General features: G+C 44.6%; 1 protein-coding gene and 1 long non-coding RNA gene across 2 annotated transcripts in view; one reads left to right on the forward strand and one right to left on the reverse strand.

Moving 5' to 3' along the window:
* Positions 1-9116: 9116 nt before the first annotated feature.
* LOC143959293 (retinaldehyde dehydrogenase 3-like) overlaps positions 9117-25030 on the reverse strand; it is an 88946-nt gene continuing 73032 nt past the window's right edge. The window contains exons 11-13 of the mRNA XM_077467971.1: positions 21971-22128; positions 18347-18421; positions 9117-12053 (exon numbers count right to left, since the gene is read on the reverse strand). Of these exons, the coding sequence (XP_077324097.1) occupies positions 11981-12053; positions 18347-18421; positions 21971-22128 (306 nt within the window). The 3' untranslated portion in view covers positions 9117-11980. The remainder of the gene's footprint in view (positions 12054-18346; positions 18422-21970; positions 22129-25030) is intronic.
* LOC143959294 (uncharacterized) lies at positions 15913-21976 on the forward strand. Its single transcript, XR_013270196.1, has 3 exons — positions 15913-16149; positions 20488-20545; positions 20865-21976. It is a non-coding gene; the product is annotated as an uncharacterized LOC143959294 (long non-coding RNA).

Below are 25030 nucleotides of genomic sequence, written 5' to 3' on the forward strand. Positions count from 1 at the left end.
ACCTCTATGTACTGTATATGGGGTGACTCCAATCACTGACCCCTATGTATTGTATATGGGGTGACCCCAATCAGTGACCCCTATGTACTGTATATGGGGTGACCCCAATCACTGACCCCTATGTACTGTATATGGGATGACCCGAATCAGTAACCCCTATGTACTGTATACGGGTGACCCCAATTACTGACCCCTATGCTCTGTATATGGGGTGACCCCAATCACTGACCCCTATGTACTGTATACGGGTGACCCCAATTACTGACCCCTATGCTCTGTATATGGGGTGACCCCAATCACTGACCCCTATGTACTGTATATGGGGTGACCCTGGTCAGTGATCCCCTATGTACTGTATATGACCCCAATCAGTGACCTCTATGTACTGTACATGGGGTGACCCCAATCAGTGACCTCTATGTACTGTATATGGGGTGACCCCAATCAGTGACCTCTATGTACTGTACATGGGGTGACCCCAATCACTGACCCCTATGTACTGTATATGGGATGACCCCAATCAGTGACCCCTATGTACTGTATACGGGTGACCCCAATTACTGACCCCTATGCTCTGTATATGGGGTGACCCCAATCACTGACCCCTATGTACTGTATATGGGGTGACCCCAATCAGTGACCCCCTATGTACTGTATATGACCCCAATCAGTGACCTCTATGTACTGTGTATGGGGTGACCCCAATTACTGACCCCTATGTATTGTATATGGGGTGACCCCAATCAGTGACCTCTATGTACTGTACACGGGGTGACCCCAATCAGTGACCCTATGTACTGTATATGGGGTGACCCCAATCAGTGACCCCTATGTATTGTATATGGGATGACCCCAATCAGTGACCCCCTATGTACTGTATATGGGGTGACCCCAATTACTGACCCCTATGTACTGTATATGGGGTAACCCCAATCAGTGACCTCTATGTACTGTATATGGGGTGACCCCAATCAGTGACCTCTATGTACTGTATATGGGGTGACCCCAATCAGTGACCTCTATGTACTGTATATGGGGTGACCCCAATCTGTGACCTCTATGTACTGTATATGGAGTGACCCCAGTCAGTGACCTCTATGTACTGTATATGGGGTGACCCCAGTCAGTGACCTCTATGTACTGTGTATGGGGTGACCCCAATCAGTGACCCCTATGTATTGTATATGGGGTGACCCCAATCAGCTACCTCTATGTACTGTATATGGGATGACCCCGGTCAGTGACCTCTATGTACTGTATATGAGCCTATATGGGGTGACCCCAATCAGTGACCTCTATGTACTGTATATGGAGTGACCCCAATTACTGACCTCTATGTACTGTATATGGGGTGACCCCAATCAGTGACCTCTATGTACTGTATATGGGGTGACCCCAGTCAGTGACCTCTATGTACTGTGTATGGGGTGACCCCAATCAGTGACCCCTATGTATTGTATATGGGGTGACCCCAATTACTGACCCCTATGTACTGTATATGGGGTGACCCCGGTCAGTGACCTCTATGTACTGTATATGGGGTGACCCCAGTCAGCTACCTCTTTGTACTGTATATGGGGTGACCCCAGTCAGTGACCTCTATGTACTGTATATGGGGTGACCCCAGTCAGCTACCTCTTTGTACTGTATATGGGGTGACCCCGGTCAGTGACCTCTATGTACTGTATATGGGGTGACCCCAGTCAGCTACCTCTTTGTACTGTATATGGGGTGACCCCGGTCAGTGACCTCTATGTACTGTATATGAGCCTATATGGGGTGACCCCAGTCAGCTACCTCTTTGTACTTTATATGGGGTGACCCCGGTCAGTGACCTCTATGTACTGTATATGAGCCTATATGGGGTGACCCTATTCAGTGACCTCTATGTACTGCATATGGGGTGACCCCAATCAGTGACCTCTATGTACTGCATATGGGGTGACCCCAGTCAGTGACCTCTATGTACTGTATATGAGCCTATATGGGGTGACCCTATTCAGTGACCTCTATGTACTTTATATGGGGTGACCCCAATCAGTGACCTCTATGTACTTTATATGGGGTGACCCCAATCAGTGACCCCCTATGTACTGTATATGGGGTGACCCCAATCAGTGACCCCCTATGTACTGTATATGGGGTGACCCCAATCACTGACCTCTATGTACTGTATATGGGGTGACCCCAATCACTGACCCCTATGTATTGTATATGGGGTGACCCCAACCAGTGACCCCTATGTACTGTATATGGGGTGACCCCAATCACTGACCCCTATGTACTGTATATGGGGTGACCCGAATCAGTAACCCCTATGTACTGTATACGGGTGACCCCAATTACTGACCCCTATGCTCTGTATATGGGGTGACCCCAATCACTGACCCCTATGTACTGTATACGGGTGACCCCAATTACTGACCCCTATGCTCTGTATATGGGGTGACCCCAATCACTGACCCCTATGTACTGTATATGGGGTGACCCCGGTCAGTGACCCCCTATGTACTGTATATGACCCCAATCAGTGACCTCTATGTACTGTACATGGGGTGACCCCAATCACTGACCCCTATGTACTGTATATGGGATGACCCCAATCAGTGACCCCTATGTACTGTATACGGGTGACCCCAATTACTGACCCCTATGCTCTGTATATGGGGTGACCCCAATCACTGACCCCTATGTACTGTATATGGGGTGACCCCAATCAGTGAACCCCTATGTACTGTATATGACCCCAATCAGTGACCTCTATGTACTGTGTATGGGGTGACCCCAATTACTGACCCCTATGTATTGTATATGGGGTGACCCCAATCAGTGACCTCTATGTACTGTACACGGGGTGACCCCAATCAGTGACCCCTATGTATTGTATATGGGATGACCCCAATCAGTGACCCCCTATGTACTGTATATGGGGTGACCCCAATTACTGACCCCTATGTACTGTATATGGGGTAACCCCAATCAGTGACCTCTATGTACTGTATATGGGGTGACCCCAATCAGTGACCTCTATGTACTGTATATGGGGTGACCCCAATCAGTGACCTCTATGTACTGTATATGGGGTGACCCCAATCTGTGACCTCTATGTACTGTATATGGAGTGACCCCAGTCAGTGACCTCTATGTACTGTATATGGGGTGACCCCAGTCAGTGACATCTATGTACTGTGTATGGGGTGACCCCAATCAGTGACCCCTATGTATTGTATATGGGGTGACCCCAATCAGCTACCTCTATGTACTGTATATGGGGTGACCCCGGTCAGTGACCTCTATGTACTGTATATGGAGTGACCCCAATCAGTGACCTCTATGTACTGTATATGGGGTCACCCCAATCAGTGACCTCTATGTACTGTATATGGGGTGACCCCAGTCAGTGACCTCTATGTACTGTGTATGGGGTGACCCCAATCAGTGACCCCTATGTATTGTATATGGGGTGACCCCAATTACTGACCCCTATGTACTGTATATGGGGTGACCCCGGTCAGTGACCTCTATGTACTGTATATGGGGTGACCCCAGTCAGCTACCTCTTTGTACTGTATATGGGGTGACCCCGGTCAGTGACCTCTATGTACTGTGTATGGGGTGACCCCAATCAGTGACCCCTATGTATTGTATATGGGGTGACCCCAATTACTGACCCCTATGTACTGTATATGGGGTGACCCCGGTCAGTGACCTCTATGTACTGTATATGGGGTGACCCCAGTCAGCTACCTCTTTGTACTGTATATGGGGTGACCCCGGTCAGTGACCTCTATGTACTGTATATGGGGTGACCCCAGTCAGCTACCTCTTTGTACTGTATATGGGGTGACCCCGGTCAGTGACCTCTATGTACTGTATATGAGCCTATATGGGGTGACCCTATTCAGTGACCTCTATGTACTGTATATGGGGTGACCCCAATCAGTGACCTCTATGTACTTTATATGGGGTGACCCCGGTCAGTGACCTCTATGTACTGTATATGAGCCTATATGGGGTGACCCTATTCAGTGACCTCTATGTACTGCATATGGGGTGACCCCAATCAGTGACCTCTATGTACTGCATATGGGGTGACCCCAATCAGTGACTTTTATGTACTGTATATGGGGTGACCCCAATCAGAGACCTCTATTTACTGTATATGGGGTGACCCCGGTCAGTGACCTCTATGTACTGTATATGAGCCTATATGGGGTGACCCTATTCAGTGACCTCTATGTACTTTATATGGGGTGACCCCAATCAGTGACCCCCTATGTACTGTATATGGGGTGACCCCAATCAGTGACCCCTATGTATTGTATATACTTTCCTCCTGGCAACAGCACTTTGGCAGATAAAACACCCGATGCTTGTAAAATGTGTATCGTATTCAGATGCATTTACAAGCACCGAGCACTTGAGCGATCGTTCATTTCATTGGCCAGAATAATAAATTATAAGCCTTTGATATCGCTTTTACCACTTGGCGCCGGGCGCATGCATGCGTGGATTAGTGTGACTACAGCTGTGCCGAGAGTACACTCTCCCGGGCAGTTACCGGCGGTTAACAGAAAACATGTGACCACCGTGGCAGCCAATCACGGCAGTCACATGATCATAAACCCCGCATCCCAGCATCCTAAACCCCCTTAAAGAGCAGGGAGGCGTCGGCTTCAAGGGCTTAAAGTAGAACTATAGGCAAAACTTTTATTTTTTGCACAGACTAAGGCAGAGTTATAACCCCTGTCAGGTCCTTTTTGCCCTCTGTGTCCCATTAGGGAGATTTCCCTTCACTTCCTGTCCAATAGCCAAAACAGAAAGTGAGAGGAAATCCCTGCAAAGTGAGGAAATCCGTGGTCGTCACCAGAACTAGTGTCCCTGTTGGAAGATTTCCCCTCTATTCCTGTTCTGGTGACAACCTGAAATAAGGTATTTTCTTTTGGTAGTAACGGTAAACAGGACAAGTAGATAGGGTAAACCTCCCTACTGGGGGGGCACAGACAGCAATGAAAACCACTTCCCGCCAAATCAAGTACAAATACATGATTGACAGCAAGTGGTTATGCCAGGGCTATGGATGCAGCTGTCAGCCATAACACCAGCATTGCTTTTTAGAGCCGGCAAAGCTCTACAAAGTAAAAGCCTAGCAGCTAATTAGCCACTGAATTGCTTTCACAGGCAGCAGAAGGGGGTCCCCCCCTCCTCCCACCCTCTGGCGGGGAGCCCGGCATCCGATCCGGCGGGTTGCGCCGGCTTACAATAGAGGTGATGGGAGACCAGAACCTCTCCGGGCTAAGAACCTGGAAGTGGTGAGTATTTTCCTCACTTCCAGTTTCCTCCGGTGTAAACAGCGCCATCACACCAATCTTGGTGGGATTAGATGCTTTTATGGGCAGAGCCTAATAGACCACAGATCTCTTCATAAATAGTATATTTTACTGCCTATTGCTGAAAGAACAAGCCACACCTATGCAAAAAAAAATATTCAACTAAAGATAAAAAAACAAAGTCCACGTGAATAAGTGAGTGAAGAAATCTCCCTATAGTGTCATCAAGGGGGCCAACACCATGAATAACAAAGCAATCAGACCGCGATTCCGGGATCTGTAGGGACGCGATGGCTTGAGCACGCCCCTACATGTTTCGTCTTTGCACCAGAAGACGTCATTTATGACGAAACATGTAGGGCGGTGCTGCGTGCTGGCATCATCCTGTCCATACAGATCCTGGACCGCGGCTGTTGCTTTTGTCAGGAAAGACTGTACAGGTTGCCGTGTTTTACATTGACCTATGTAAGTGCAATTTTAATAATTTTAATAACTCATTTGACGATTTTTCACTATTGGAGCTTCCTTTCTCATATATACTGCGATCCACGGTATCTGGCGAGGTTGGTCGGGAGATAAACAGTGGCAACCATTTTTTATATGAGTACCTGTGTCTGCAATGTCACATAGATGGTAATCACTACTGCTTGTTTGACTTCTCTACAGATGGAGGGTCAGTAAGATCTGATAAGTGCCCCTATTCTCGTTTTCTCTGACGGAGCTTTGTTCACTGATGGCGTTGGACCCCTTGATGACACCATAAGGAGATTTCTTCACTCACTGATTCACGTGGACTTTCTTTTGTTATTTTATATTTGTTTGATGTTTTTTAACGTGGATTTTTTTGTTATTTTATATTTGTTTGATGTTTTTTCAAGTGGATTTTTTTTTTGTTATTTTATATTTATTTGATGTTTTTTCACATGGACTTTGTTATTTTATATTTGTTTGATGTTTTTTCACGTGGATTTTTTTGTTATTTTATATTTATTTGATGTTTTTTTCATGTAGACTTTATTTGTTATTTTATATTTGTTTGATGTTTTTTAACGTGGATTTTTTTGTTATTTTATATTTGTTTGATGTTTTTTCAAGTGGATTTTTTTTTGTTATTTTATATTTATTTGATGTTTTTTCACATGGACTTTGTTATTTTATATTTGTTTGATGTTTTTTCACGTGGATTTTTTTTTGTTATTTTATATTTATTTGATGTTTTTTTCACGTAGACTTTATTTGTTATTTTATATTTGTTTGATGTTTTTTAACGTGGATTTTTTTGTTATTTTATATTTGTTTGATGTTTTTTCAAGTGGATTTTTTTTTGTTATTTTATATTTATTTGATGTTTTTTCACATGGACTTTGTTATTTTATATTTGTTTGATGTTTTTTCACGTGGATTTTTTTTGTTACTTTATATTTATTTGATGTTTTTTTCACGTAGACTTTATTTGTTATTTTATATTTGTTTGATGTTTTTTAACGTGGATTTTTTTGTTATTTTATATTTGTTTGATGTTTTTTCAAGTGGATTTTTTTTTTATTTTATATTTATTTGATGTTTTTTCACATGGACTTTGTTATTTTATATTTGTTTGATGTTTTTTCACGTAGACTTTATTTGTTATTTTATATTTGTTTGATGTTTTTTTCACATGGACTTTATTTGTTATTTTATATTTGGTTGAATATTTTTTGCATAACACGGCTTTGTTTTTTCTGCAATTAAATTTGCTGTGGCAATGTCACCTGGTTAAGTTGCTGCTTTGCACACATCACTTTATTTATTTTTGAACACAGTAATAGCAGCAGCGCGGTTTCTGAATTGTTTGTATACTGCCTATTGCTGTCATAAGGAATGGTTACATTCCTTTTGAGAGCAATAAAAGTGATAAAAAAAAAGAAAAAAAAATGAAAGAAACTGTATAAAAATAAAATAAATTTAATTTTTTTTTTTTTAAAGCGTTTCTATCCCTGGGTGCTCGCTCGAAGAGGCAGAAGCGTATACAGGTCGCGTAAGCATATGTGAACGGTGTTTGCATCACACGTGTGAGGTATCACCGCAAACATTATAGCGAGAGCAATAATTCTAGTGCTAGACCTCCTTGGTAATTTTAAACTGGTAGCCTGTAAAAAAATGTTTAAAGCTTCCCCAAGATTTTTAAGTATCGTAGTTTGCCGCCATTCCACAAGCGTGCGCAATTTTAAAGCCTGTTAGGTATCTGGTTACTCGGCGTAACATCATATTTTTGGTGCACTTTTTTTAGCTCCCCAAACCTCCATAAAATGCTCCGCCCCAAAACATTCACTGATTTTAAAGGGAAGCATTTTCCTTGAGCTTTTCAGGTGCTTTTTTTTTTATTATTTTTTGTTTTTTTTTACACAAAAGCGCTTATAAAACTCTTCGGTGTGAAAGGTCCCTTAAGTCAGCTAGGCAGTATTGATTATCTTAGCAACAAAATAACATAAAATATGTATAGATATAAATTAAGGTGTAGAAGAATGAAATGGTAGGGAATCAAATAAAAGCCAGTAAAGTTCAGTATATATCCTTTATTTTGCACTAAGAAAATACAAAAAAATATTGTTTGATTAACTGCATCTATTTCATAAATATACATATATATAATCTTTAAAATTTTACTGGTCCATAAAAAAAAAAGCAGAATACAGTTTATCTTATCACAACATAAAATATTCCGTACCCAGAATTTACATATTAGTAGTAACATTTATGTATAATATTATCAGAGCTGGAACATATACAAGTTTAAAAAAAAACATTTTTTTTTTTTTTTAAATCTGCTAGCACTAACTCATTGAACATCAATAATTTCTGGGAAATTAATTATGATATTAATATAGCAATAGAGTTCCAATTGAAAAAAAAATCAGAGGCCGCTAAGGAAAAACATACGAAAAAAGGGATATTAAAATTGTATATAAAACAATATTTGATGGTCTTCTCTTACATAAAGAGAAATTGTCAGGAGCCTGATGCAGTTACCATTATTATTATAAAGAATGTATATAGTGCCAACCAGTGTGGGGGGGGGGGGGGTTGTCTTTTTTTAAATTCTGAAAACCAAAAAAAAAAAGAAATTCGGAAATTTTAAGAAAATTAGAAATTCGGAAATTAAAATAAAAATTAGGGAATTCAAAAACACAAAATTCTGAAATAACTAATAATAACTTAACTATTACTAGCTATTATATTATAGGTATCGGAATTTACTTTCAAAATTTGAACAAATATGAATTTTTCCGAAGTTATGAATTATCCGAAATAATGAATGCCGCATCTAAAGAAATGGAAAGTTACAAATGAATAATAAATAATAATAATAATAAAATGTTTATATTATTATTATTGTAATTTATTATTTTTAATTCCTTACATTCCATTCATTTAGATACGGCATTCCTTATTTTGGATAATTATTATTATTATTATAAACAATTTGTATAGCCCCAAAAGTTTATGCAGCGCTTTAAATAATATAATAATTTGTTCACTCGATAATTCGTAAATTTGTATTAATTCGTATTCGTTACATTCACTAACAGCCAAATTTGAAAGGAAATTCCAATACTTATAATTTAATATCTAGAAATTGTTACGTCGTCATTTAGTTATTATTTCAGATTTTCAAATTTTCGGTTTTGTGAATTTTCGAATTTCCGATTTTTTTTTTTTTTTTTACGAATTTCCGTTTTTCTTTTTATTATTTTAGATTTTTTTCGAATTTCCGAACTTTAGATTTTTTTTTTTCGAAAATCAGAATTTCTGATTTTGTTTTGAATTTTCGAATTTCCGATTTTTTTTTAACGAATTTCCGTTTTTTTTATTATTTTAGATTTTTTACGAATTTCTGAACTTTAGATTTTTTTTCTCGAAAATCTGAATTTCTGATTTTGTTTTGAATTTTCGAATTTCCGTTTTTTTTTTTTTTTTTTTACGAATTTCCATTTTCTTATTATTATTTTAGATTATTTTCGAATTTTCGAACTTTCGATTTTTTTTTTTTCGAAAATCAGAATTTCTGATTTTGTTTTGAATTTTCGAATTTCCGAATTTTTTATTATTTTAGATTTTTTACGTATTTCTGAACTTTAGATTTTTGTTTTGAATTTACGAATTTCAGATTTTTTTTTTTTCGAACTTACGAATTTACAAATAAAGTTCGTTAAACGGGTTTTCGTTAATTCAGATATTTCCGAATTTGTCATTTCTTTGTAAGTGGGCAAACCTACAAAATCTGCCGGGGATCACATAATTATTTTCTCTCCAATGTATTTCTCTTGTTCAGCCCAACGAGGGAAATCTTACAGTGTATGCCCAGCCTAATTCTTATAAAATAAGCTTGTTTTACAAAAATTGCGCACATTTGTAGAAGTGATTGTTGCGCATATGATGAAATAAAAAGAGGAAGCAGTAAAAAAAGGGAAATCCTTCGGGTATTGAGGCAGTTAACAAAAATATTGTGGGATAAACATTTTATAAAATACGGTGACATTCTTATAGAGCCCTTTCACACTTGAGCAGTGGGGGGCGGTAGTGGTAAAGCGCCGCTAGTTTTAGCAGCATTTTACCGCTGTTATAGCGGCACTTTGGCACCGCTTTTCGGATGGGAAGCGCCTGAAAAATGCCCCCAGTGTGAAAGGGGTCTTAAGAGTTCCACTTTAGAGATCAGAAAATGCAAAATATAAATATCAGTACATTTCAAATGATAACCGAGCAGACACTTTGGGGTGTATTTAAAAAACAAAGTTGCATAGCGTTTCGTCAATCACGGCTCCGTGTACATTCGTCCTGTGCAAATGGAGCTAAATCAAATGTTCTCTGGCTATATTATCCCATTTGAATGGGCGAGTGCAGAAAATACAGCATTATGGCCACTAGATGGCACTGACCATCAAAGAAAATACACTATATTACCAAAAGTATTGGGACGCCTGCCTTTACACGCACAAGAACTTTAATGGCATCCCAGTCTTAGTCCGTAGGGTTCAATATTGAGTCGGCCCGCCCTTTGCAGCTATAAGAGCTCCAACTCTTCTGGGAAGGTTTAGGAGTGTGTCTATGGGAATGTTTGACCATTCTTCCAGAAGCGCATTTGTGAGGTCAGGCACTGATGTTGGACGAGAAGGCCTGGCTCGCAGTCTCAGTTCGAATTCATCCCAAAGGTGTTCTATCGGGTTGAGGTCAGGACTCTGTGCAGGCCAGTCAAGTTCCTTCACCCCCAAACTCGCTCATCCATGTCTTTATGGGCCTTGCTTTGTACACTGGTCCAAATCGTTTGGTGGAGGGGGAGGATTATGGTGTGGGGTTGTTTTTCACGGGTTGGGTTTGGCCTCTTAGTTCCTGTGAAGGGATCTCTTAAGGCTTCAGCATACCAAGACATTTTGGACAATTTCATGCTCTCAACTTTGTGGGAACAGTTTGGGGACGGCCCCTTCCTGTTCCAACGTGACTGCACACCAGTGCACAAAGCAAGGTCCATAAAGACATGGATGAAGGAGTTTGGGGTGGAGGAACTTGACTGGCCTGCACAGAGTCCTGACCTCAACCCGATAGGACACCTTTGGGGTGAATTAGGCTGCTTTCTCACTGAAAGCACCGCTAGTTTTAGCTGGGTTTTATCTGCGCTTTTTGGCTGCTATCGGGACGCTTTTAACCCCCACTAGCAGCCAAAGAAAGGGTTACCAGCGCCTGGCGCTCCCAAACCACCCCAAATGTGCGGCTTGCAGGACTTTTTCTAACATCCTGCAAGCGCCCCACCCCAGTGTGAAAGCACTCGGGCTCTCACACTGGGGAGGTGTTTTTAAGGCGCTTTATAGGCGATATTTCTATCGCTAAAACGCCTGAAAATCGCCTTCAGTGTGAAAGGGGTCTTAAAGTGTAGACTGCAAGCCAGGCCTTCTCATCCAACATCAGTGCCTGGCTTTACAAATGTGCTTCTGGAAGAATGGTCAAACATTCCCATAGACACACTCCTAAACCTTGTGGACGGCCTTCCCAGAAGAGATGAAGCTGTTATAGCTGCAAATGGTGGGACGACTCAATACTGAACCCTACGGACTAAGACTGGGATGCCATTAAAGTTCATGTGCTTCTAATTCCTCCAGTATTGTAATGTCTTCCCTCACGCTGTAAAGCGCTGCGCAAACTGTTGGCGCTATATAAATCCTGTATAATAATAATAATAATGTGAGTGTAGAGGCAGGTATCCCAATACTTTTAGTAATAGAGCAAGCATACTTACACTACAAGTGTGCTCCTCAGTGCCACCTTGTGGCCATAATGCAGTAGTTCCCACATTCACATGAATGGCGGAGAATATATCCTGAGAGCAATCGATTTTTCCCCTATTTGGATTTAAATGTTGTTTTGATGAATGAACAGCTATGCAGTTTATAATAACTACACCCACTTAAGAGCAGTAATGAAGAGCAGATGAGAAGAGACTCGCAGGTTCTCAGGGTCAGGGGCAAGTTACCGCAGACGATCGATCTGCAATCGTTCTTTCTTTAATAAAAAATTAAAAAAATTAAAAAAAGTAAGAATCCCTCAGTATTAATGAGTCCATTCTGGTCCTGGGTGATGCTGAAGGTTGAATTGGACACACCGGTCTCTTCTTCTTGTCCTCAGTGCTGCTTCTGTGATAGTTTAATGGTGACGGTCTTCACTTCGGTGTATTCCGCCAAGGCGTATTCACCCCTGCAAAGAGGACGCCCATTACTGAGAGCCAGAATACTATACACAGCCAATGCTGGCCTGACATATGAAAAACGATTTACCAGAACCATGCAGATTGCCTGCCCCCCCCCCCCCCCCACCCCACCAGTCAGGGTTGCCAACCGGCAGTAAATTTACTGACAGTTTGATTTTTTTTGCAACTGTCAGTAAATATCAGGGGCTGATAATTTCATTCGGTGTTGACTTTTTAAGTGTAAATCAAGCAAATTACTGTGTTATAGGTATTGTCAGTATTTACATTTCATGTTTATTAGGGTTGGTACCGCTACCGAGCATTTGTGCGAGTACCTGTATTCGCACAAATCCGATATCCGGGAAAGCGACCCGGGGCAGCCGGAAGTCAGCAGAAGTGACGCTCCGTGCCGACGTCAGCGGTTGGACATCCCAACGCCCATCTTGGTACACCCTGCACTCGGCCGCAGTAAGCTAGCAGCGGACATCTTGGTACACCCAGCCCATATAGTTCAGGCTGGGTGTAACAAGATGGCCGCCGCTGCTTTTATGCGGCCGAGTGCAAGGTGTTTCAAGATGGGCCGTCGCAGGCAGCCCATCAGTGCTCATAAATGCCACCTATCAGTGCCCAATGTCCATAAATGCCGCTCATCAGTGCCAGCCACCTGTCAGTGGCAGCCACCTGCCTGTGTCACCTGTCAGTGCCAACCACCTGTCAGTGCCCGCCATCATTTCTCGTCACCTGTCAGTGCCGCCACCTGTCAGTGCCAGCCATTAGTGCCATCTGTCTGTGCCCGCCACCTGTCAGTGCCTGCCATCATTGCCCGCCACCTGTCACTGCCCGCCATCAGTGCCATCTGTCAGTGCCCGCCACCTGTCATGGCCCGCCATCAGTGCCATCTGTCAGTGCCCGCCACCTGCCAGTGCACGCCATCAGTGTCACCTGTCAGTGCCCGCCATCTGTCAGTGCTCATCAGTGCTGCATGTCAGTGCCACCTAATCTGTAGTGTGCTTTAAAAACTGTCACATGACATGGAAAAAAAAAATATCGCTAATCGGTATCAGCGAGTACTAAAAAGTATCGGTACTTGTATTCGGTCTTAAAAATGTGGTATAGGGACAACCCTAATGTTTATACTGTTAGTTTTCAATAGGAATTCTGTAATTTCTCTGGTTGCCAGTAAATAATGTGCTCCGCCAGTAAATGTTCCATGTTTTGTCAGTAAAAATGCTGCAGAAGGTTAGCAACCCTGCCCCCAGTGAAGATGACAGAGATCAGTGGCCGCATCTGCGCATGTACAGTGGATTCCCGAACAGCTGCACTGGCTTCTGCTAGATGTACACTATAGCGCCCTCTGTTTTTGTGCATGTGCAAGACAGTGGCGGCCCGTCCATACCCCCTAATCCCTGCACCCGGCCCCCTAATCTACATGCGGGGCATCAGACACTTGATTTTCAATGGGGTAATTTTTGTAATTTTATTTTTAGAAGCACGTGATTGGAGCGGGAGGGTTGTCACTTTTTCTTCCAGCTAAACCTGAATGCTTTAGAGGCGCTCCGTCATTTTTTAAATCTTTTTTAGCGATGTTTCTCAACTCCACTCCTTAACCACTTCAATACCGGGCACTCCCCACCCCCCTCCTGCCCAGGCCAATTTTCAGCTTTCAGCGCTGTCACACTTTAAATGACAATTGCGCGGTCATGCTCAGGGGCGGACTGACAACTAATGGGGCCCCCGGGCAATAGAAGCTCATGGGGCCCCCTTGGGCGCCACACCTTGCCAGGGAGACAAGGGGGGGGGAGCACACAGGGGGAAACTGGAGGGAGAACGCACACACACTCACACAGGGAGACACACTCGCGCGCACACACACACACAGGGGGAGACACACACACAGGGGGACACACTCTTACACAGGGGGACACACACACGGGGACACTCACACACACACACCACACACGGGGGGGGGGACACACACAGGGGGATACACTCACGCACACACACACACAGGGGGACACGCACACTCACACAGGGGGACACGCACACTCACACGGGGGGAGGACACACTCACACCACACAGGGGGACACTCTCACACACACACACACACACACAGGGGGACACACTCACACACACACACAGGGGGATACACACACACACACACACACACATAGGGGGATACACTCTCACGCACACACAGGGGGATACACTCTCACGCACACACACACACAGGGACATTCACACACACAGGGGGACACTCACACACACAGGGACACACACACCACACACACCACACAGGGACACACACACACACCGCACAGGGACACACACACACTCACACACATACGGGGACACTCACACACATACAGAGACACTCACACACATACGGAGACACTCACACACATACGGGAACACACACACACACGGGGACACACACACACAGGGACATACACATACGGGGACACACACACACACGGGGACACACACACGGGAGGGCACAGGGGGACACACACACAGGGGAGGACACACACACACACAGGGTGGGGACAAACACACACACACAGGGGAGGACACACACACACAGGGGAGGACACACACACACAGGGGAGGACACACACACACACAGGGGAGGACACACAGGGGAGGACACACACACAGGGGGGACACTGGGTTGGGGGGATCCGGGGCCCCATGCATCTGTAACGCCACCCCTCCCCATCACTTGTGGCAGGCCCAAGCCTCACTTACCGGCGGATGCCGATAATACTTTTAACGGCGCAGCTCCCCGCCGGCCCCTGCACTCTTCTGCTGTGCCCGTATCTCATGCCGATTACAATACGGCTAACGGCGCGCTGCTCCCCGCCGGCCCCTCCTTCCCTCCCGTCCGTCCCAGGTGCTTGTACTGTATGCGTTGTGACATCACCTGGGACGGACGGGAGGGAAGGAGGGGCCGGCGGGGAGCAGCGCGCCGTATTGTAATCGGCATAATCGCGGCATGTGATACAGGCACAGCCGCTTCAAGTGGCCTCTCATGTGGCCGAGACCGGGCCCCTAATGACCTCGGGCCCTCGGGCGGCGCCCGAGTGACCGACTGGTCAGTCCGCCCCTGGTCATGCTACACTGTACACAAACTACATTTTTATCATTTTGTTCCCACGACTAAAGCTTTCTTTTGGTGGTATTTGATCACCTCTGCGGTTTTCATTTTTTATTATTATTATTTATTATATAAATGAGAAAGACTGAAAATTTTGGGGAAAAAAACATTTTTCTTTGTTTATGTTATAAAATTTTGTAAATAAGTAAGTTTTCTCCTTCACTGATGGGCACTGATAAGGCGGCACTAATGATGGGCACTGATAGGGAGCACTGATGGGCATTGATAGGCGGCACTGATGGGCACTCATAGGTGGCACTAATAGGGAACACTGATGGGTACTTATGGGTGGCACTGATAGACGGCACTGCTGGGCACTACTGATGGGCACTGAAAAGCGGCATTGATGGGCAATGATGGCTTGCACTTATAGATTTCACTGATAGGCATCACTGGTGGCACAGTCATTTTTCATTGGCACTGATTGGCAGCTGCCTGGGCACTCAATGGCATTTCCCTGGTGGTCTAAGGTGGCACACCTGGTGGTCAAGTGTAGTGGCCATCCCTGGTGATCCTGGACGGGTATCCGTGGGGAGGGGGCTGCACTGATAAACAATCAGCACAGACCCCCCTGTCAGGAGAGCAGCCGATCGGCTCTCCTCTACTCGCGTCTGACAGACACGAGTGAGGAAAAGCCGATCAATGGCTCTTCCTGTTTACATCATGATCAGCTGTGATTGGACACGGCTGATCACGTGGTAAAGAGTCTCCGTCAGAGGCTATTTACCAAGATCGGAGTTGCGGTGTGTCAGACCCGGGGGGGGAGGGGGCTGGGGCCAAGTCTGGCATTCTGCATCTATGGACACAAATCCTGGACTCGGGAGCGAGCCTGCAAGGTGTACCCCCCCCCCCGGGGGACCGCTAATCCTAGGGGGTTATACGATCCGCCAGGGGGACCCCAGAAGACGAGGTGGGGGCCACTCTGTGCAAAATGAACTGCACAGTGGAGGTAATTATGATATGTTTGTTATTTAAAAAAAAAAAAACCCAAAGCTTTACAATCACTCTAAGCCCTTGTACACACAGTCGGACATTCCGACAAAAAATCCGTCAGATTTTGTCCGAAACTGGTGTTGCATACACACGGTCGGAAAAAGTTGTCGGAAAATCCGATTGTTCGCAACGTGATGACGTTATATCGTTATGACGGGACTACGTTCAGGCTAGTAGCCAATAGCTTTGGTCTAGGAATTTGATCTGAGCATGCGTGGCACTTTGTCCGATCGGAATTCTCTACAAATGATCGGACAACATCCGATCGGATCATGTTGTCGGAAAATTTTATAGCCAAGCTCTAAAACTTTGTCGGTCGGATATTCCGACGGAAACAGTCCGATGGAGCCCACACATGGTCGGATTATCCGACAACACGGTCCGATCGGACATTTTCCATTGGAATGTCCGACCGTGTGCACAAGGGCTAAGAGAGAATGGATAGGTAGGCAGAAAAAATGCATACCGTATTTATCGGCGCATAACACACACTTTTTTCCCCCTAAAATCAGGCGGAAATTGGGGGTGCGTGTTATACGGCGATCCTCCACTATTTTTAACCCTTTCTGCCGCTCTCTGTGGCTTCCGGGTATTTTCGGCCACACTCGGCCGTTCTCGGCTATCATCAGCCGTTCTCGGCTATTTTCGGACGTTCTCGGCTATTTTCGGCCGCACTCAGCTTTTCTCGGCGGCTTTCAGCTTTGAATGCCCGAGTGTGGCCGAAAATAGCCGAGAACAGCCGAAAATGGGCAAAAATAGGCGAAAGCCACCGAGAACTACCGAGCGCCGCCGAGATACACAGGACATCCGCTCTGTATATCGGCGGCACCATTTTTAAATGGCAAAGCCACAGACAAGACTGCAAATAACTGACAAGGCTGCATTGATGGGCATTTAAATGTAAGTTTTTTTCCTTAAACTTCCCTCCTAAAAGTATTTTTCTTTTAACCTCCCTCCTAAACTTGGGGTGCGTGTTATACGCCGATAAATACAGTAAATTGTAAATGTGGTCTTACTGGCTTAAAGCGGTTGTATACCCGCTGACAGTTTTTTTTTTTATTTTATTTTTTTTAATACCCCTGTAAGGCAAATGGCATAATGAGCTGGTATGCACCACATACTAGCTCATTATGAAATACTCACCTTAGAACGAGGCATCGGTAACTCACCTGGTCCACGCCGAGGGAGATGACATGTTGCCTCGGCGTGTCTTCCGGGTATCACGGCTCCAGCACTGTGAGTGGCTGGAGTTGCAATTTCGTCACTCCTGCGCATGCCTGGAAGGCTATGGGGGTGCGGATCCACCCGACTTTAATGCCTCGGGGCTGGCTAGCCCGAGGCAGGGAAACTAAAGGAGGATTCTGAGGTGGTTGGGTGCCGTCTCCGGTTTGTGAGAGACCCAGTGTACTTCAAGTATTCCAGGGGAGGACTCTTTAGAAGAACACTACGTGTGAGTTTGGGTTTCTTAACAAAAGCCTGGAAGCCTGAAGTTACCGAAAGAATCCGGTCTTGTGGATATCGCCAAGCAGGCTGAGAGATCCAGGTATCCTACAAGTGTTCTACAGCTTAGTTCCCCTACGTGTTCTGCAACAACGTCTGTGACAAAGACTTGTTCCTGAGTAAGCACCTTGTTGGCGGCTAGAGAAGGACTGTCCAACCTAAGTGATCATCCAGCTGTGAATGGCTATTCTCTGAATGCAGTCAAAGTAAGCAAGTTCCTTAACGTTTATAGACTTTGAGATTGAGAGAACCTGAACCTTCTTCCCAACCCTCTGATCCCAAGTTGAAAGACTGTTCAATGGTTCGAGTTTTTGCAAATAAAATCCATTCAAGTGGATCTATTGTCAGTCTCAAGTTACTGGGCCATCTACCACGGGACATCCCCTAGACGTGTCGCAAGGAAAACGGAAGGTAACGGTAAGCCCAAAAATAACCAGCAGCTCCTTCGGGGGTTAGTGCTACACAGTGCTGGGACAAGGTCATCCAGCGTCCAGGGCAAAGATGCCAAACTGCGCCCCCCTTTCCCTTAGGGTTAGGGTCACGGTGCCCCCTACCCCTGCAATAAACCATTGCGCCAGGGGCAGCCATCCCTTCTGCCCACCCCTTGTCCCGCCCCCCTGGTGCTACATTAGCACCTAACAAGATATACTTACAGTTCTCTGCCATTTCCTGACATTTTGAAGCCTCCAAAGGGCGTCTGTGCATGGAGGGCATTGTAACAGTTTATCCTACAAAAGAGCAGAGCCATTAGTAGAGGAGACATTTACCAACAACATCCACTGTATCAGATACACTTTACTTAGTATACTGAGCTATTGATAACAAACTAGCTAAAAAAGACACTAAACTTAAAACAAATGATATTCCAGTATGTGTTTTTAACTTAGAAAAGTCCCTTCTATTGCTCTCCACCTCCTCCAAATCTTCAAACTTGTGTTACTGCTGTGATCTGTTAGAGGGTGACTACGTTCATTCTCCATGATCCCCACTGTATAAAGGATCATAGACACCCTCTCTCTTGCTCTCACCTGTGCTGATCTATGGCAGGGATATGCAATTAGCGGACCTCCAACTATTCCAAAACTGCAAGTCCCATGAGGCATATCAAGACTCTGACAGTACAAGCATGGCACCCAGAGGCATGATGGGACTTGTAGTTTTGCAAAAGCTGGAGTTGGAGTTCCGCTAATTGCATATCCCTGGTCTATGGGATATGTAGTGTGCATAGAACAATGTACACAATGCCGACTAACCTGCCCTGCTCATTTCTAACAAATTAAATTAAGAGAGAAAAGCAGAGGTTTGGTATCTTTTCCTGGATATACAGTATCTCACAAAGGCGCAAGGCGCCGAGTCACAATTGCAACTGTTGAAAACACCATCTCTGTGCCCCAGGTTCAAAGGTGGGACATCCCAAGACCACCAGATTACTGATAGAAGATGGAGGGGGTGGATTGGTACACTACAATTATACAGTATCTCACAAAAGTAAGTACACCCCTCACATTTTTGTAAATATTTTCTTTTATCTTTTCATGTGACAACACTGAAGAAATGCGCTTGTCTACAATGTAAAGTAGTGAGTGTACAGCTTGTATAACAGTGTACATTTGCTGTCCCCACAAAATAACTCAACACACAGCCATTAATGTCTAAATCGCTGGCAACAAAAGTGAGTACGCCCCTAAGTGAAAATGTCCAAATTGGGGTCAATTGGCAATTTTCCCTCCCCGGGGTCATGTGACTCGTTAGTGTTACAAGGTCTCAGGTGTGAATGGGGAGCAGGTGTGTTAAAATTGGTGTCATCGCTCTCACTCTCTCATACTGGTCACTGGAAGTTCAACATGTCATCTCGTGGCAAAGAACTCTCTGAGGATCTGAAAAAAAGAATTGTTGCTCTACATAAAGATAGCCAAGGCCAATGATGGTGAACCTTGGCACCCCAGATTTTTGGAACTACATTTCCCATGATGTTCCACTACACTGCAGAGTGCCAGAGCATCATGGGAAATGTAGTTCCAAAACATCTGGGGTGCCCAGGTTCACCATTGCTGGCCTAGGCTATAAGAAGATTGCCCGGACCCTGAAACTGAGCTGCAGCACGGTGGCCAAGACCATACAGCAGTTTACCAGGACGGGTTCCACTCAGAACAGGCCTCGTCATGGTCCACTAAAGAAGTTGAGTGCACGTGCTCAGCGTCATATCCAGAGGTCAATCAATGACAGCTGATCATGTGTGTAAACAAAAGCTCGGTAATCGTTTTTTTCCTCCTCACGCTAACAGTGTGAGGAGAAAAAAAAGCCGATCACCGCATATGCTCAAGGGACATCGGTCCCGAAGAGGAAGGAGGCACATCTGCCTCCTCCTCTGTGCCCGCCAGTGCCCACCAGTGCCACCTATCAATGCCCATGAGTGCCACCTAGCAATGCCCACAAGTGCCACCTATCAATACCCCCCAGTGGTGCCAATCAGTGCCTCATCAGTGCCACCTAACAGTGCTGCCTTTCAGTGTAACCTATCAGTGCCCATTACTGCCACCCATCAGTGCACATCACTGCCACCTATCAGTGCCCATCACTGCCACCTATCAGTGCCACTTATTCTATTAGTGCCACCTCTCAGTGTCACCTCTCAGTGCAGCCCATTGGTGCCCATCAGTGCAGCCCATCGGTGCCCATCAGTGCAGCCTATCAGCGTACATCAATGATGCAAAATTTTATAACAAAATATAAAAAATTATAAAAAATTATAATTCCGGCAGCTTACTCCACCCCCCCTCTGGTCCTTCTCCAGGCTCTGCACTTTCTGCTTCCCAGCTCCATCCCCAGCTTCTTCCCAACAGCAGCACAAGGTAAGGGGAGTCCACTGTGATGTAAGGGAAGGTTCTTCTAATGAAGTGGCAGCGGGTGGTATATTTTTTTTTTGGGGGGGGGGGGGGGTTGGCAAACAATCCAGCTGCCGCCACTGGGCTCTTGGTATCTGATGGAAGGGTGTGGAGTGCTCTGGCCATCTAGTGTTACAGATACAACCAGCCATTCAAAGGCAATTATAACGCTGATTCGGCCTGCGATGGAATTGAGTTTGACACCCCGCACTAGACGCACTTACATCCGCCACCATCTATAAAAGGCATTTTTTTATTTATTTACCTTTATTTATTTTTTCCCTAGGCAAGAACGAAGTCAGCTCCGCTCTGAAGCCTTCTGCTCCATACACATTCATAAACTCACACAGCCAGGATACTTCATGTTCCATTTATAAGGCTGGGGGAGGGCAGACCCAGCAGAGTGTCATCGGGAGGCAGGAAGAGGCAGGCAGCAACTAACCACGCCAGCAACAAAGATGGTGGCGTGGGACCCAACTTGTGACATCAGCTCAGCGGATCACAGCAGGATTCATTAGCTGGATGAGTTTGCGAATTGTACACTGGCAAAACGTTAAGGGGGGGCAGAATTAAAGTTACTTTAATTAATAAAATGTGTAAAAATAGCTGACCTGACACTGGATAACCAATCAATAGTGTATATAAAATATAAACAGCCCAGAACAAGGAATGTCACATGACCTCTGATGCAGGGCCGTCTTTAAGGAAGGGCAAAAGGGGCAGCTGTCCTGGGCCCTGTCATTGTTGTGGAGCCCAAAGCAGCTGCCTCATACTTGCCAACTATCCCAGTTTAAATTCCCTTGTCCTCTGAAGTTTTAGTCTCGTGCTGTGTCCCGATATCTCAGTGTGAAGTGCTGGTGCTAATGCTGCCCAGCTCTGCCCTATTGTTGTGTACAGATGACTCACCTGCAGACCCTGTGTTTACATGTAAATAACCGGCATTCATATGTAAATAGCAGCAGCATCCATATGTAAATAGCTGCATCCAACAGCATTCATATGTAAATAAAGGTATCATTCATATGTATATCATGCCCCCTGCAGTGAGGAGATGTGCTGTAACCTCTAGCAACCAATCACTGAGGGGTATTGCTGTAGAGTAATCTCTAGTAACCAATCAACAAGCAGAAATCATGTGCTGTTACGTCTAGCAACTAATCAGTGAGCCGTAATGTGTGATGTAACCTCTAGCAACCAGTCAGTATAACCTCTGGCAACCAACCGCAATCGCTTCCTGATCTGATACAGTAAACAGATTTTAAGTCTAGCTGCTATTTATTGTATGTCTCAGAGCAGATGGAGAGTGAAACTGTATGGGGGGGCCAAGAAAATGTTTTCCCAGGGTCCAATCAATATTAAAGACGGCCCTGCTCTGAAGTCACTGATACCCACCACACTGTTCCAGACTGCAGGGCATTGGCCACACTCAATGCTTTATCCAGGCTCTCGGTGAAGACAGCGGCCGTCAGTCCATACTCCGTGTTGTTGGCCCTCTTGATCACGTCATCTATGCTTTTAAATTTCAGGATGGACTGGACAGGTCCAAAGATCTGCGGGATATACATTGTGAGATGAGTAACTCATACCAATCCAGAGAAAGACGCTTATTTACCACCTTGATCAAAAAGGAACATACATTCCACATCCACAATGTTTAGGAGTGTGTCTATGGGAATGTTTGACCATTCTTCCAGAAGCGTATTTGTGAGGTCAGGCACTGATGTTGGATGAGAAGGCCCGGCTCACAGTCTCCGCTCTAATTCATCCCAAAGGTGTTCTATCGGGTTCAGGACTCTGTGCAGGCCAGTCAAGTTCCTCCACCCCAAACTCGCTCATCCATGTCTTTATGGACCTTGCTTTGTGCACTGGTGGGCAGTCATATTGGAACAGGAAGGGGCCGTCCCCAAACTGTTCCTACAAAGTTGGGAGCATGAAATTGTCCAAAATGTCTTGGTATGCTGATGCCTTAAGAGTTCCCTTCACTGGAACTAAAGGGCCAACCCCTGAAAAACAAATTCCACTTAATGATTTGGACCAGTGCACAAAGCAAATTCCGACAACAGATTTTGTTGTGGGAAAATTTGAGATCCACATCTCAAATTTTGTGTGTCGGAAATTCCGACAGAAAATTTCCGATGGAGCCTACACGCAGTCATAATTTCCGACAAAAAGCTCCCATCGAACATTTTCCATCTGAAAATCCGACCGTGTGTACGGGGCATAAGACTGGGATGCCGTTAAAGTTCATGTGTGTGTAAAGGCCAGCGTCCCAATACTTTTGACAAATTAGTGTATATAGATGCCATCTAAACGTCATCTAGTAAATATGCCTGCATGGGGCAAGGTATGTAATCGTTTGATATATTTCTATAAAATAAATAGTAAGGTCAAAGCGGTATTAAATCCAAATGAAAACATTTATCATATTGCAGCTTACCGATGTGATGGCTGCATTTGTTTTTGTTTTTTTTAGGCTTTCTTTCCTTTATTTTCACCTGGTGATCCAACCAGTAAAGCTGGCCATGCATTATACAATTTTCTTATTCAATTTCCTTTTCATTTACCTTCAACTATGTAGTTGCCTGCCTGATTGCATACACATCTAAAGTGTTTAGGTTTGACCTCATATATGGTTTTGGTAAACCGAAAAGGTAAATTGTATAATGTATGGCCAGCCTAAGTCTGTGGTTTTTCAACAGATCAAGCTGTCCGGCAGATGTAGCAGCTAGAGGGTTGCGACAAACCATTTACTTCTGACAGGAGTGCTTACAAAGGTCAACTTTTATTTATTTATGTAGGTAAAAACCTTTATCCACCCAAAAAAACCAAAAAAAAAACCTGCTCCTGTAACTGCTTCTAACATTTGAGCAGGAGCTTGACTTCAATTTGTTAGTGTATCTAAATCTGCTAGTGCATCTAACACTCCCCTCCCCCCCAGACTGACAATTCTGCTGTCCAAAGGTGCCCTCCTGTGCTCCTTCCTCCAGAGTGGGGCTTCTCTAATACAGGACGTGTGTGTTACTGGCCAGTTCACCAGGTGAAAACAGAGGGGGGGGGGGGGGAGACTAAAAAGGGAAAACGAATGCAGCCACCACATCTAATGATTAGTAAGTTGCAATAGATTACATTTTTGGTTTAATACTGATTTAGGTTCACACAAGTGGCCAGTAAAAAATAAAAAATAAGCAGTTGATGCGTGTTTTACCATCCCACCCTAACCGACGACTTACAGCATGACATGGTGGCTGCTCGGATCCAGTTTTAACTTTGGCGTGTCAATGGCACTTGCCAAACTTGCCCATGGCACTCAATGGGTTTACGCCTCAACTACATGCCAAACGTGGTCGATGTGAAATCCTCCATTGGATTACGACAAAAAAAAGGTATTAACCGGTTCCCGACCGGCACACGACGATGTACGTCGGCAGAATGGCACAGAGAGGCAAATGGGCGTACAGGTATGTCCCTTTGAATTTGCCGCCATGCCATCGCACACGCGTGCCGGTCGGGACCTCCGTGAGTCTGATCGCGGGTCCTGCAAACTCGATCGCCATGGGGATACCCGCAGTCGTCTCACGGGGAGGCTGAATGGGGAATGCTGATGTAAACAGCATCTCCCCGTTCTGCCTAGCAACAAGTGACACTGATCTCTGCTCCCTGTGATTGGAGCAGAGATCAGTGATCTGTAAAACACAACCAGCTCCCCACTGTTAGAAACACGCCCCTAGGACACACTTAACCCCTACACTGCCACCTCCTGGTTAACCCCTTCACTGCCAGTGTCATTTACACAGGAATCAGTGCATTTGTATAGCACTGATTTCTGTATAAATGACAATGGTCCCAAAAATGTGTCAAAAATATCCGACGTGTCCGCCATAATGTCGCAGTCACAATAAAAAAAAAAAATCGCTGATAGCCGCCATTACTAGTAAAAAAATAAATATTAATAAAAATGCCATAACACTATCCCCTATATTGTAAACACTATAACTTTTGCGCAAACCAATCAATAAACGCTTATTGCGATTTTTTTACCAAAAATATGTAGTAGAATACGTATCGGCCTAAACTGAGGCAAAAAAATATATTTTTTATATATTTTTTGGGGATATTTATTATAGAACAAAGTAAAAAAATATTTTTTTCAAAATTGACGCTATTTTTTTGTTTACAGCGCAAAAAATAAAAACCGCAGAGGTGATCAAATACCACCAAAAGAAAGATCTATTTGTGGGAAAAAAAGGACATCAATTTTGTTTTGGAGCCATGTCGCACGACCGCGCAATTGTCAGTTAAAGCGACGCAGTGCCGAATCGCAAAAAGTGCTCTGGTCTTTGACCAGCAAAATGGTCCCAGTCTGAAAGTGGTTAAAGAGGCAGCAGTAACTGAAAAAGCATTCCACCATGGATCACTTTTCAGAGGGGAGGTAGAGAACCTTCTACCTGAATG

Source organism: Lithobates pipiens, unplaced genomic scaffold, assembly GCF_037356315.1.
Source record: "Lithobates pipiens isolate NorthernLeopardFrog02 unplaced genomic scaffold, aLitPip1_a1.2 Scaffold_7, whole genome shotgun sequence".
Taxonomy (NCBI): domain Eukaryota; kingdom Metazoa; phylum Chordata; class Amphibia; order Anura; family Ranidae; genus Lithobates; species Lithobates pipiens.